This window comes from Crocodylus siamensis, chromosome 14 (genome assembly GCF_052110815.1).
Source record: "Crocodylus siamensis isolate JL-2025a chromosome 14, ASM5211081v1, whole genome shotgun sequence".
Taxonomy (NCBI): Eukaryota; Metazoa; Chordata; order Crocodylia; family Crocodylidae; genus Crocodylus; species Crocodylus siamensis.
In genome coordinates this window covers 2,287,269-2,301,799 of record NC_143408.1, presented here as the reverse complement: position 1 = coordinate 2,301,799, position 14,531 = coordinate 2,287,269, and the positions used below count along the sequence as shown (strand labels likewise).

At 61.1% G+C, this 14,531-nt stretch overlaps 1 protein-coding gene across 1 annotated transcript; it reads right to left on the bottom strand.

Moving 5' to 3' along the window:
• Window positions 1–141: 141 nt before the first annotated feature.
• Window positions 142–6,379, bottom strand: LOC149853139 (uncharacterized). The gene is made up of 3 exons (XM_090027292.1): window positions 5,331–6,379; window positions 3,199–3,415; window positions 142–1,860 (listed from the first exon to the last, which is right to left on the bottom strand). The coding sequence occupies exons 1-3, from the start codon at window positions 5,394–5,396 to the stop codon at window positions 1,736–1,738; spliced, it is 408 nt and encodes a 135-aa protein (XP_089883418.1). The 5' UTR covers window positions 5,397–6,379; the 3' UTR covers window positions 142–1,735.
• Between the last annotated feature and the right edge of the window lie 8,152 nt (window positions 6,380–14,531).

The following is a 14,531-nucleotide window of genomic DNA, read 5'->3' as shown; positions in this document are numbered from 1 at the left end:
AGAGCTCCTGCCTTCGCTTCAGGGCCGATTCGCCTGCTTTGATGATACCACGAGGAGTGTTTCTTCCCCGCTTGGGACTCACTGGCCCCAAGACCTCAGCGGAGTTTGCTCGTGGGTACCAGCAACGGCCTTTTCCCCCCTGTAGGGCAGCGGTTCTCCACTTTTTAGCAATCAAGACATCCCCCGTTAGATGCCAGGCTCTTTGCTTGGAGTTGTTTTGGGGCCACAAATAAAAAAACGAGCAATTCTGGTGGAAGAGCTCAGACTGCAGCAGGGTCAAGTGCTTTTAACATCTGGATTCCTATTTGACATCCCGGGGTTTATCCGGTCTATCTTGTTGCCCACGTCACCCCAAAAGGGTCTCAAGGCCCCTGCCCGGGGTGATGCAGTGAGCATCGCTGATCCACAGAGCAGAAAGCTGCTCCGGGGACAGGCTTCCCGGCTGCTAAAATGGCCTCTCCACCGGGTCCTGGGATCATGCTCCCGCCTAGGCTGGCATGCTCCAGGCACGCGGGGCCGTGGCGTCGCACAGAGCACCGACAGCAATCGCGAGCCCCTGTTTCAGAGCCGGCATCTCCAGTTCCTGGGGGGGGAGGTTTCCTTCTCCCCATCCCTCGGGAGCCCGGCTGCGCGGCGGGGCCCATGGACAGGGAGCCCAGGCCCCTGGCTCCGCTCCCGCGGGCGTAGGGTGCGCGCCGTCCCCTCCTCCCACCGCTGCCCGTCACTTCCCCGCATTTCCTAGTCGATGACGCTTCATTAACCTGCATTCCGCGCTGATTAGGCCTAATTAAATGATACACACTCGGCAGGCTTTTCACAAAGGCAGAACGCGGCCCCTGCCCTTCCCTCGCCGCCTGCCGCCGCACCCCATCGGGGTCCCGAGACGCTCGCTGGGGGGTGGCGAAGGGGTTCGCTGCTGCAGCCGGTGTAAATCACCCCAGCTGGGGTCAATCAGCAGTAGCCCTGCAGAAGTCATTGCTGTCATTGGCACTATCCGGCTCCATCAGGCCCTGGAAGAAGCCTCCAAGAAATGCACCGCGCGTGCTTGTTACGTGGTGAAATGTTTCGCGCCCCGCCAGCCCCTGCACCCAGCAGCTCGGGGGCCAGAGCCCTCTGGATTTTCCCAGTGACCCGGCTCAAATCCTCAGGGGCTGGAGAGGAGGTTGTTCTCCCAAAGGTGCTTGCACGCCTCTGCCCGGGCACCTGCCCCCAGCACCACATCCGAAGGGCAGCGGTGGACTGAGGGGGGTGCGATCCCCGCAGGGGTGTCTCCGTGTCCCCTCATTACCTGGAGTCACCGGGTGCGGGCTGGGCAAGCTCCATGCACACCAGCCATCGTCACCCCATGCCAGGGGTCACGCGTCCACCCCGGGTGCAGAGCCGTGGCCCACCCTGCTGCAGGGCAACACTTGTAATTGTTGCCTGGACTTCATTATTATCGGACTAGAGGATTCGTTGCCATCGATTTAAGGCTTGGCCGCGTTGCTGGAATAGGATTATTGACCGGGTTTCATGATGGAGGCGGTGTGGCCTGGCGGGCCGTGTGCCGCCTGGGAGTCGGGAGCTCTGGGCTGTCCTGGCTGCTGGGTGACCGGCCCCAGCGGGGTCGAAGGGGCTCGTTACCGTTCCCCACAGCCTTATGGAGCGGGGTCGCCCGCTTGCCCTTGCATCCCTCGGGATGGTCCGCGGGGAGTCGGCAGTCAGGTCCTGGTGACCCCCTTGCAGCCGTGAGCCGTCAGAGCTGAGCCGGGCACAGGGCACCAGCAGCCGCTTCGGCAGTGACCCCGTCACCCGCTGGCGTCATGGGTGCAGGGCGCACGGGCGCGGGGGGCAGCAGATGGGGGAAATGCAGAGAAGGCCCTGGAGAGATGAGGCAAAGGGGGAGAAACTGAGGCACCAACTCGCCCCACTGCTCCACAGCCCCTTGCACACGTGCAAATCTTCGCGCAAGGGCCAGGCCCTCGTGGGTTGACGCTGGCTGCAGATATGTGCACGTGCCAGGGCCTGGGAGATGACACGAACCCAATGGAGGGGGGGAAAACCCTGCTCATGTTGCTCTGTTATTTAACAAAACACTGCTTTCCCCCCATTTCTGTCTGGAGGAATTCAAGAGCCGCAGAGGAAGCCTGCCAGGGCGCGGCGCGGTGCGGCGCGGCGCGGGGGAGCTGGGGCCAGGGGCTGTCGGGAGCAGTCACCGGCTGTGACAGGCTTCGTGCCGGGACCCACGTCGCAGCCAATTCCCTCCTGCCGAAGCGGGCAGGGGAACGGGCTCCACTTTAAAGCGCTACATCATTTTTTTTTCTGCGCGGGCCCTATTCATTTCCAGCATTTAATGCATATTTCAGCATAATTAGCAGAATAGGAACAATCCGCTGTTAATTAATTCAGCCTAATACAGCTGATCCGTGGCTCTGAAGTTTGCCACAAGAGGGGGAAAGACTAATTTTGCTTTTTAATGAGGGCCATCTGTGTGCCGCGAGTGGGGAGTCATAGCAGCAATACCTGGAGGAGCGAGGTCGGGAAGCCACCGCAGCCCCCCCGCGCGGCGGGCACTGCGGCTTGGCCGTTCTCCTTCCGGCTGCTCTGCCCGAAAGCCGAGCTCCCTTTCTGCCCTCCTTGGAGTCCTTACTCCCCTTTATGCCCAGATTTGGCTGCCAGGGTCGTGCTAGGGCTGAGATGGCACCGCATGCCCGCTGTGAAATGGGGCCAATAGTCCCATCTCCAGTCCCTTTCCCGTGCCCAATCTGCTGCTCTGCTTTTTGCTCCCTGCCCGATCCCTGCTCTGTTTCCTGCTCCCTGCCCTATCTGCTGCTGTGTTCCCGGGTCCTGCCCTGCTCTGCCATGGGTCACGCATGTGATTGACTCCCTGATGTGCCCCAACCCTCACGATACCTGCCGCTTTCCTGCAAGGCCTCAGCTCCCGGAGTCCCAGGTTACTGAGACGAGCTTGGGGCCACGACTGGCGGGCAGCGCAGAGAGCCCCGCACGACCTCGGCTCTTTAAAATAAGACCGGCCGAGCTCGGTGCCCGTTCCCGGCCTGACTCATGTTTCTTTTAATACTCGGGGTTGGAAATAGGGGGCTAAAAATAGGCGGGTGACAGGGAGTGGGACAGAGACGGATGGGTGTTGTTCATTAATTCATGAAGCCATAGATCCCAAAGGCCCGAGGAGGGGCCGGTGCCGCCATCGCCACTCACCTCTCTGCAGAGCCCGGCGCTGCGGAGCCTGGCGTCCGCCCGGGGCGTTCTGCAAGCCCTGGATTCGAGATGGAGACCCCCGCCCCCAACGTCCTGTGCACCCCTCTCCCTTGTGCCGCGTCTGTCGGCGATGCCGTGCATGGCGGGGGGTCGCCAGCCCACAAAACTGCAGCATCCTGCCGGCCAGGCACCTTCTGCAACCGCTAGGCAAGGCCGCCTGTGGGAAAGAGGGGCAGAGTCTCCTGGTGCGGGCCCCCACGAACCCGCAATGCTCCCCCCAGTTGAGAAGGGGACCCGGGAGTCCTGAATCCCGAGCCCCCTTGCTTGGGGCCAGGCTGTGCCTCTAGCATAGACGCCATTGGGGCATAAATGCAGCTCCTGCCCCACATCAAGCCTCCGCTCCACCTTCCTCTCAGCCCCACTTGTTTGACCCCCTCGCCCTCACCCTAACCCTCAAGCTCCTTCCTTGCACCTCTCTGCATCTGGCCACACCAGAGCCGCCCAGCGGCTGGACATGCCCCTTCTAGCCGGCCCCCCGGACACAGGCTGGCACCCGCCCGGGGCAGCAACAAGTCAGACCCGGCCTGGACGTGCTGGGACCCCGGGCAGTGGGTCCTTTGCACCAGATTGAGGTAGCCGGCCCCGCTTCTACACCCGTGGCAGGGCCTGGCCCAGCCACGTGGTTTCCGCTGGGCGCTGGGCTGGGTCTGGGGGCCGCTACGGGACGGAGAGGCTGGAAATGCCTTTTGGCCAGCGCAGCTCCTGGCCTGGGAGAGAGATGCGCAGGTGACCCCGGGCTGAGGCATTGCTCCGGCCACGGAGTCGGCCTGAAAGGCTCGTCCTGGAGACAATCGGGGGGTCCCGCAGAGCCGGCACCTGGCAAATCTGCTTCCGCTGGCGGAGGTGCCGCGGGGGCCGGGATCGCTTTCCAAACGCTCGGGATTAGTGGGCAAACAAAGGCGGGATTAGGCCGCTGGGGGTTTAACTGCGCCGGGGACAGCTCGTCAAGCCAGCGGAGGCGGCACAAAGTGCCAGGGCTGGAGGGGGGGTCCGCGTCCGCCCTGCGAACGCCCGCTGCGGAGCCGCTCGGGGTGGGAGATGCAGGTGGGCCCCAGGGGCTTTGCCAAGTGTTTCGTCCTCTCGTCCAGGTTGGCCCGCTCTCCCCTCCAGACCAGGCTCTGTCTGATGCCGGCAATAAGACCCAGGAGTCCTGGCTGCCCAGCGTGTCCCTGCTCTAACCATCAGGCTGCGCTCCCTCCCAGATCAGATGGGGCAACCCAGGCGTCCTGCTTCGCTGCCCGGCTGCTTCTCCCTCCAAAAAACTACCCCTCGACCAGAAACACAGCCTTTCACCACCCCAGTAACTCAGCCACCCCGCGACGTCCGAGGGCTTTCGGCACCCAGGCGGGGGGATGGAGCAAGGCCTTGAGGAAAGCAACCCGCAATGGGCTGTGAGTGGCAGGGAGAGCCACGGGGCGGCGTGGAGGTGGTGATGGTGATTGTGGGGGGGGTGTTGTAGGTGAATAATCAGCTCTTGTCATGTTGATGAAAAATTAAGCTGATAAATGTTTAATTAAAAGCGGCTCTTTCAGCAGAGGGGGGAATTCTTTTGAACCGTTTAACTCTCGCTGCCCTGGCTGACGGCGCGCTGCTGTCGCAACAACAGCCCGCCTGATCTGCTCTTTGATGAGCTGAAGCATTCAATTACCGGCCGGGCCGGCACCATCTGCAGCCTCCCGCACTCCCGCCGCGGCTCCCGGGCTGGCGCGCGCTGGCAGAGCAGCTGCGGCGGGGAGGAACGGGCACGGCGAAGGCGGCTGAGTGGCATTCAGGGCCGCTGCCCGCCCTCGGTGGCTTTGGCTGGCCCGTGGAAACATGGATTGCCCCTTTGGCCTGGCTGCCGGTGCCCTCAAGGCAGCAGCAAACTGCCCCTTGACTGCAACCAGCTTCCCGTACGCAACGGGGAGGCTTAGAGCGACCTCACCCCGGGGTGCTGGCTGACCTGCGGGTGCTTAGGGGGCGGAGGGGGTGCCGCCCCGACAGGGTTTGGAGCTGTTTTGCATTGGCCGAGAGTGGAACAGGAGGAGAAAATTGCGCATCCCTTGCAGTGCCGCATTTCCGAGGCGGCTTACCTCACGGCGAGGGCCACAACATTTAGGCGTCACGGATTTTCCTCTCCGGGAAGGCAGGCGCTCCATTTAGCACGCGTGTGGAGGCTGGCTGCGGGCCAGGGGCTTCGCTGGTGCTCCTAGCTCCCCACGGCGTGTTATCTTCCCTCTTGCACTGCCGTTCCTCATCGGTTGGAGATCCGGCGACCCGAAGCAGAGGCCCTGACGCACCTGCTTTGCACCGAGTCCCCAGTGTCAGCAGGAGAGGGACAAAGGCGGCGCTTGCAATGTGGGCTTGAGGGTGCTAGAGACAGGCTCAGGAAGGGTCTTAGGGAGATGCAGGTCGCTGCTGCGGGCCAGGATCCAGACTCGGTTGCTCTCAGGAGCAAGGCGAGAGCTGGGAGCCATGAGGTTCAACAAGGACAAGCGCAAAGTCCTGCACTTCGGATGGAGCAACCCTCTGCTCCGGGGCAGGCTGGGCAGCAGCTCTGCAGAAAAGACCTGGGGGTGACCGTGGACAAGAAGCTGGACAGGAGCCAGCCATGTGCCCTTGGTGCCAAGAAGGCTACTGGCATCCTGCACTGCATTGGTAGCAGCGTTGCTGGCAGATGGAGGGAAGTAATTATTTCTCTCTATTTGGCAATGGTAAGGCCACATCTGGATCCTGTGTCCAGCTGTGGCCCCCGCTACAGAAAGGATGTGGACACATTGGAGAGAGTCCATCTGAGGGCAACAAAAATGCCTGGGTGCTGGAACTGCTCATGTTTAGTCTGGAGAAGAGAAGAGGGAGAGGGATTTGATAGCAGCCTTCACCTCCCTGCAGGGGGGCTGCAAAGAGGATGGAGCTGGGCTGGTCTCAGTGGGGACAGACGGCAGGACCAGGAGAAACCCCAGGAGAGGTGGAGAAGGGATGTGGCCAAGGTCATGCAGGAGATCAGTGGCAGAGCCAGACTTAGACCCTCATCTCCCCCCAGCCCATGGCAGTGTGCATGGAGAGGCCCCATCCTCCAGCCTCCACCGCTGGCAGCAGCCAAGGGCACCGGGGCGGAGGGATTTCCCCTTTCGGCCTCATCTAGGACAAGATCCCCCTTTGGGCATCTGCCCGTGTCCTTCCCCCCGTGTGCAGGGGGCAGCTGCCCCCCCACCGCCTTCCTGCCTGCGGCACCAGGCTGCTTGTCTGGAAAGAGCTCGCCGGCTCCTGTTGTTTATCCCCAGCCGGTTCCCAGCCATTGCCAAGGCAACGCGCCGTACCTGTGATGTTGTGAAGACGGAGGTCACAGCTGCAGGTGTGGCGGCGAAGGCGGCTTCGAGCCTGCAGCGCCCGGCGCCTGGCTGAGCGGCTCCGGGGGGGGCAGGGGGAGAAGGCATCCCGGGGGCAGGCGGCATTTCGGGCTCACAACGGGAACCTTCTCCGAGGTGCAGGGCTCTGAGCCTGTGGCTTTTAGCCTCTCCTGGGCCCTAGGACGCCTGAAGCGTCCTGGCTTTGCTGGGGCCTTTGGCACGGCCTCAGTCCCACCGCCGAGGCCTTCCTTAGCCCTGGGGCGTTGGGGGCCGTTGCACGGGGGCGCAGAGACGAGCACCACTGCTCGGGGCGTGGAGCTTGGGCTCCATGCTAGGTCCTCTGGTCCCTCCGGCTCTCCCTGATGGTGTCACAGGAGTGGTTCGGGGTTCATCCCAGGTGCTTCCAAGGTGCCCATTGCCGTGGTGTCTGGGCAGCACCCTCTGGGGCGCTCCCGAGCACGGCGGGTGCTGTTTTGGTGCCACCTGCCTGCCCTGACTCCGGGCGGATGCAGGCCTCGATGAGGCAATGGTTTGCAAGGGAGGAAAGTGGAAATGGGGGGCAACTCTTGGAGCAGAGCCCAGGCTTGGGCCCCTTGGGCATCTGATGGCCAAAACCCAAGGGCCGGACTCTACCCCGAGTAGCCCCTTCCCCACATCCTCCCCATTGACCTTCCCGGGACCAGGCCCAGAAGCGAGTGCTCCTCGTTCCTCGGGCACCAGGAAGTGGCACCGCTTTTTCTGGGTGTACATGAATGATCCGGAGTCGCTCCCGAGTCACACAAGTCTGTGGGCAGAATCCAGCCCTTACAAAACCACGCGGAGTCGAGTCTCGTCCCTGGATCTGCCCGCGGGCGCTAAGGGGAAAGCTGGCCTTTCGTCACGTGTACAAGCGCCTCTCGTTCGGCGTGTGGAGCATTTGCCCCGGGACTCCCCCCGCCTCACCGGGACAGCGATCGCTGCCGGACGAAGCGCGGGGTTGTTAGGGCTCCAGGCGGGGAATAAACAGCCGAAGCAGACGGACGCTGGAGAAAGAGGCCCTCTTTTCATGTCTCCCCTCCCTCGCTCCGGCGGGGCTGGCGCTGCTTGGGAAACAAAGCGTTCCTCTCCAGCGTGACCCGGAGAAATGAAACACATCTTAAATTTCTTTCTTCTCTTAGGAGCGGGGCCCAGCTCTTCAGCTCTGTGTTCGGCGAGCCTTGATTCAGGAGAGCACTTGAGGGGGTACTTTCCCTCAAGCACATGAGTAATCCTGTTCCTCTCCAGCCCGGTACTCAAAGATAAGCATGTGCTTGAGGATACCCTGACCCAGGACTCTCTTTTTTCTTTTTCTGAATGCACGTTTCTGAGGTGCAGGGGGCTGCATTGAAACGATGGGCCCCGCAGAGCGGAGGGTCCCCTTCCCCATGGCTGCAGTCACCCCGGCTTGGGTGGAGGTGCCACTGGGCACCCTTCCCACGAGGTGGGCCGATGCAAAGGGACAAAGCTCCTGTGCGATGTCACAACCAGGCGCTAAGCTGGGGTGCAAGACAGCATCAGCGATGTGCTCCCAGCAGCAGCAAAACCCAGCCCTGGGTCACACAGCCGTCCGTCTGCCAGCCAGCAAGCCATCGCCGGAGGAGCCGCTCACCCGCTCCTGGGAGGACGGCTCCCCGGGGAGAGCTTTGCCTTCAGAGTACAAATGGAGTGAGGCCCGTGGCGTATGATAACAATAAGAGCCCCCAGCTCTCGACTTGAATGACAGCTTTACCTGACAGGAGCAAGTGGATTTGACCCAGTGACTTAACAAGGATTTGCATCTGCATAACCTAGGGCAGAAGCTGGCTTGTAAGCTATTAACGGGGCAGACAGGAGCTGTGTCTAGCAAAGCGCCGGTAGCTATGAAAGTACTTGTGCTCGCTCTCCCTCCGTCTCTCTCTCGCTCTCTACCGCGCACACGCTTGCACGCGCACACACATGCACGCACACGCAGACACAGATCTGCTCCTCGGAGAAGAGGAATTCAGGAATTACAATGATTTTAAAAGGGCGGCGGGGGGGGGGAAATTACCCAACTTCCCCCTTAAAAACCGAAAAAACCCAACCCCAATCCTGGGTTAACAGGGGGCGACAGCTTCTGTTGAGGCATGTCTGATCCGAAACGCCTCCGACAGCCCTTTCAATGCCATTACGAGCTTTCATCCAGTGTTTCTCAGCGGATGTTCAACCCCAGCCGCGGGATCAAAAGGACCCCCTGGACATCATTACCACGGGACGCGATCCGGCTTGTATTCCAGCGGCGGTGGTCAGGCCTGTCAGTCAGGGGCAGGAGAAAAAAAGCGGGTGGGGGGAATGAGAAAGGGGGAAGGCAGGGGTGCCGGGGGTGGTCCTGGGGGGACCCCTGCTTGAATGCTAACGACCAGCGGCAGGGAGACGTCAACTTTGCTTCTCTCTTCGTAACGACTTCCAGATGTGAGGGCAGCCTCCCCGCAAGGACATGCCGAGAGAGAAAGAGGGGGGAGAAAAAAAGGGGGGGGGGGCCCTAAAAAACAATGAATCTTTGGACCTGTCTGATCTTATTACAGATATTTTCTGCTGGGACGGATGAAAAGTGCAATGAAACTTTGAAGTTGTGATTAAATACTGCTGGGGAGACCGGGTGGGGAGGGGGAAGAAGAGAAGAAACTTTCCCCTTTAATTAGTTCTTTATTTATCACGTTGCTCTTTTGTACAATTTAGAGAAGAGTCTTGAAGAGAAGAAGAAAGTTGTTTCCTGCTTGCGGGGGGAGCTGTGCGTTAGCCGAGACCGCCCGCCACGGCCAGAGCTAAGGTCATCCCCAGGCCCTGCCTGCAAGGAGAGGCTGGCGCTGGCTTTGCGAGCCCCCAGCTCCTGGCGCACGAGTTATCCGGCTGGTGGCGGGGGCATTATGGAGCGGGGCAGACGGGATGATCACATGGTCCTGTCTGCCCCGAAGGTCCGTGCCTCTTTCAATAAAAACTCTCTCTGCTCAGTTGATTTGCACCAGCTGGGCCGAGATCCTGCCTGGAGGCTTTCGCTCACCAAGCAAGAGGCCATGGGTAGATCCTGGGGGTGGAGGGGTCTGGGATCTACCGGTGCTTGGGGGAGCTTCATTCCTGGTGATCCAACGTAGTGGGTCTCTTCAGCCCCTCAGGTCCGGGCTCTGGGACCATGGGGCGAAGGCTGAGACTTTGGCCCTTTGGTGGGGGGAAGGGGAAGGGGAAGGGGAGTGAGCGGCCCGTGGAGGTGGATCGGGTTGGCTGGGCCCAAGAGCGCTCTCTCCCGCTTGCTCTAAAGGACAGTGCAGCGTGCCTGGCTGAATCCAGTGCTTAGCAGACCGGGACACCTGGGTTCAGTTCCCTCTGCCACAGGCCCTATGTGACTGGGCACAGCACCGAGCTAACCCGTGCCTCAGTTTCCCCATCTGGACAGTGGGGCTGGGAGCACCTCCTTCTACAGAGCGGCAGCGGGAAGAGAAGCATGGGCTGGGAGTCTCAGGAGTGTGGATGAGACCTGGCCCGGGTGCCGAGAGCCACCAAACAGACAGAGCTCAGACCCGAGCGGTGCACGCAGGAGCGAGCGAGGGGGGCAGCGGTTTGAACCCGGCTCGGGAACATGGGGCTGTGCCATTTGACCGCCGCTTGCTGGTGAGCCGCAGGGGACGCCAGGCCTGCGTGCCGTTTTGCCCTCGGCCTCTGACCCCTCAAAGCCAGGCCCGCTTGCACCCCTCGCTGGGAGCCGGCAGCCCCACGCTGCGCTGAAGGGCAGCAGGAGCCCCGGGGAAGCTCCCGGCAGATGTGTGCCGCCTTCTCCGGTGCTCACGGCCCGTCGCACACAGGGCAGCATTGTTCATCCCTGCCTCGCAGGTGAGGCCCAGCCGAGGGGAGCAACTCGTGCAAAGGTGCAGAGCGAGGCCACGGGAGGACCCCGGCGCTGCAATGAAAGCCCTGCAGCCAGCGCCGGCTGCACTGGCCTGCATCAGAGAGGGGGCTGCATTGGATGGGCTTTATTTCCAGGGGAGGACTAGCTTTTCTAACCAAGGGGCATCCGCTCTCCCTTGAAAGACTCTTTCCAGCTCTACAGTCCAAGCACAGACTAGCTTCAGGGATTGCTACTGAGCTCGACATCTCCCTTCCCTTCCTTGTGTCTCTGCCAGGCTGCTGGGCCCCTGGGGACCCCTGCCCATTAATCTGCTCTGCAGCGACGGTGGGAAATACGCCCGGTGCCAAAAGCAGAACCTGCCCGGCTCTGCTTGCTGGACAAACCTGTGCCACGATCTTCCAGCTGCGCTGGCAGCCTCAGCCGTGCAGCTTTACAGCCCCCCGTGGGCCACCCGGGGCAGATCTCAAGGTTGATGGAGATGTGGCCCTCATTTCCTCCGGCCGCCAGAAAGGCTGATTTACGCCGGGAGCGCGGCCGCGCCAGTTAATCATGCCGGGCGGCTGGGCTCACTTGCGAGGCCGTACGTGACCCGCACGCCCGCTGCTGTGCTTCCAGATGTTCAGGTCCCGGGTGGAACGAGACCCAAGTCTCTCGGGCTTCTGGAAACAGCGCCGGTGGAGACCCCGAGACCTCTGCTCCCTCCGTGCCCCATAAATCCTCCTCCAACAGGCAACAGGGACCCTCTCCCCTGCAGCGAACCCGCCCTGGCTCTCCCCCATGCCTGGGGTGTCCCACAGCCGCCAGGCTCTCTGTCTTGCTCTAATTGACGGCCCTTCCCATGTGAGCCGTAAGTCTGGCTGCTGCGCCGCAGTCAGCCAGGCCTATTAGCCACGGCTGGAAACTGCCAGGGACAGCAGCACATATTTCAGCATGGGATCGCAGCCACCCCAGGCAGGCAGTGCCCGAGGGCTGCGGGCTGAGAGCGCGGCGGACACGCCAACGCCGATGCAGCCGGCAGAGCTCTGCTCCTTCTTCCCTGCTGGGGATCTGACCGTGGTCACTTCTCCCTCTTGACCTAAGCTGCTGTTTTCCACCCGTAAGGAGGCTGCACGTTGATGCCAAGGAAATGCCGTTCTTGTACTGCACACACGTACCTCTGCATGCCTCTTACAGCATGTGCCCGCCCAGGTATACCCACATGCAGGTGCATGTGTGCAAATCCACCCCCAAACACACACCAGTGACGCAATTCAGCTGGCACAAACTGGACTAGCTACCTCAAAGATAGTTGAGGACAGCTTTGGCAGGGGGGAGGGAGCAGGGGACAGTGGTTAGAGTCCTGACTTGGAAGACTGGACAGCAGTATCCCATCCCCCGTCCTTTCCCGGGTCACACCTTGGCTCTGCACCCCCCTGCTTGCCCGTCTGTCTAGACTGCGAAGTCTTGGGGGTGGCGCGGCGGCTACAGCCGTGGGCCCGTGATGCTAGTCGGGGTTGGTAGGCACTATTGTTACATAAATAATCACCATCCGTCACTTTTAACGATGCATTAATTAATTGATAACGCCACAAAGCCCATTGCACGCTGCCTGAGCCGCACGGAGCATCGCGGAGTTCATTTTTCGCCCCCGTCTAATCCCTTGAAGGCACTAAGCACATTGTGCTCCACTGGCCTGGGGAAGATCCTGCCTGGCATGCCAGGAAGGTGTGTTTGAATTATAGCGGCGCACAGCCCGTGGAGCCGGATCCTGAGCGTGTTTCGGAGGCTGCTGTGTCATTGGCTGCAGCCGTGTTAGCTGGGGTGCGTGCCCGGGGGAGGATGGGAACAGGTTCTGCCCCGCGCCGCGCCACGCCGTGCCTGTTCTCCTCCTCGGCGCTTTCGGCAGCTATGTTAACCCCTTTGCCCCAGCTGCTGCTTTAAACGATGCTCGTCCTCATAAAGAAAATGAGACACATCCGTGTGGTTTCCATGCTGAGATAGCGAGGATACGACTTGGGGTCACGTTGCAGCCACAAGCAGGGTGGCCAAGGCCCGGTGAGTTGTGTAGCAGACACGCTCCCAGCTCTGCAGCACATGCAAAGGCCGGCTCACCCTCGTGCGGTGGCTTTGCAAACACCGGCTTCCCCCTTCCTCCCAGAGCAGAGGGGAGCTGGAGCATCTCCCCAGCAGCAAAGGTGGAGACAGATCCCAGGGGTCCGGCTTCTCCGCCTCCTCTCTGTAGCCATCCGCTCCCACTCCTATCATGGCCTGATGGCCAGAGCACAGCTGCCCAGACTCCCAGTATCCTCTGCTCTATCCACTAGACACCTCTACCCTCTGCCACAGCTGGGAGCAGAAGCCAGGACACACCTGGCTCCCAGCCCTTTGCCCTTAGCTGCTGCTGAGCCTCGGGTTTCCCTTTCCAGCTGGTCTTTAAAGACGGCCTCCACTGAGCTGCAGAGCCAAGCACCCACTGAAACCAATGCTTGCCACGGGGAAGCCCCTCCAGACCTATATTCCCCCCTGACGGGCCACTCAGCTCCTTATGCAACAGCCCCGAAAGGGAGCAGCCCGGATTTGTGTCTGGATCTGGGCGGGAGCTCACCTAAGAACCTGCCGGGTTTGGTCCATGCTAAAAATAACCTTTTTATCCAGGCTGCTGGAAATCCTGATGCTCCTGCGCTTTGAAACCCACTTGCTATGCCGGTGTGTCGGGGGGGTGCAGAGTGGCGAGGATCTGCTGCCCGACCTCCTTGCTGCACGGCACCTGGCCTGGCAGCAGCTTGGCACCGCCGGCGTGTTGCTGCAAGCCCCTCCGAAGAACATGGCACTGCCTAGGCGTTGACTTCCTTTATCAGCTATCCATCCATCCTCGCGCATATCTATTTATCCGCATTCCCATACGGTAACCTGGATCAGCTCCTCTGCTGTTGCTTGCAGTGCATGCTCCCTTCTCGCCCGGGAGACATGGTCTGTGCGCAAAGGCAGTGAGCAGGGCCCATGCCCTGCACTGAACCAGCCTGTGTCCCTCCGGGGCATCCTCTGGGCACAGTCCCTGTGCGGGGCCTTTGCAGGCATATCTCAGAGGAGCTCCTGATGCAGTTGTGAGGGCCTGGCTCAGGTCTTTTACCCTCTGCCTTCGCCCCCTGGCTCACTGAAGACCTGACACAGCTGCTGGAAACTGGCTAGCTCCTTTGGGAGTAGCTATTCCTATCCTATCCATATGGGAGTGTGGATAAATTGATAGGCAGACGGGTACGTGGGAGGATGCTTGATAAGGAAAGGAGCAAAGGACTAGGGGGTAGATGGATATACTCGTGGTCAGGCGGACGGAGAGATGGCTGCATGGATGGATGGATATTAGGCACGGAGAGGGAAGGATGCGGTTGAGTATGCAGGGAGGGAGAGACTGAGCAAAAGAAATGCCCGCTGATAGCAGTGAGGTGCCCACGCAGATGGAGTGAAGACTGCCTACCCGTGCCATCCTTCTTGCTGGTGCATCTGTGGCAGGCACTGCTGCCCTGCCTTCATTTTCCTATAAAATCATAGAAAATGAGGGTTGAAGGGACCTCAGGAGGTCACATCCAGTCCAACCCCCTGCTCCAAGCAGGACTAGCCCCAGCTACATCATCCCAGGCAGGGCTTTGTCTAGCCAGGTCCTAAAGGCCCGGTCTTATATCACCCCCCTGCTCCATCCAATTGGCTCCCTGGGGATGCAGCTGGGGCTGGTCCTGCTTGCTTGGACTGGACGCGACCTCCCGAGCTCCCTTCCTGCCCTGGGGCAGCGACCGTCATCGTGGCTGGGGTGGGAAACTGCTGGCGGAGGCCACCCAGCACCGATGCCTGCCACCCGGATGTCTCCAGCCTCTTGCCTCTGCACTTCATTCCCCGGCTTCCCTCCCTGTCTCTCCCTTCATCCTTATCTCTTGATAGGTACAAGCGATACGACCGGCAATGCTCATGTAACAAGCTGCCTGCCGCTGTGAACGCCCAAGAAAATACCAGATCAGGGGGATGATTTATGAAAATGGAGCGAGAGGCAAGCGGGGAAGGTTGCTGAAATGTAACAGCGCCCGAGTCGCGCGCGG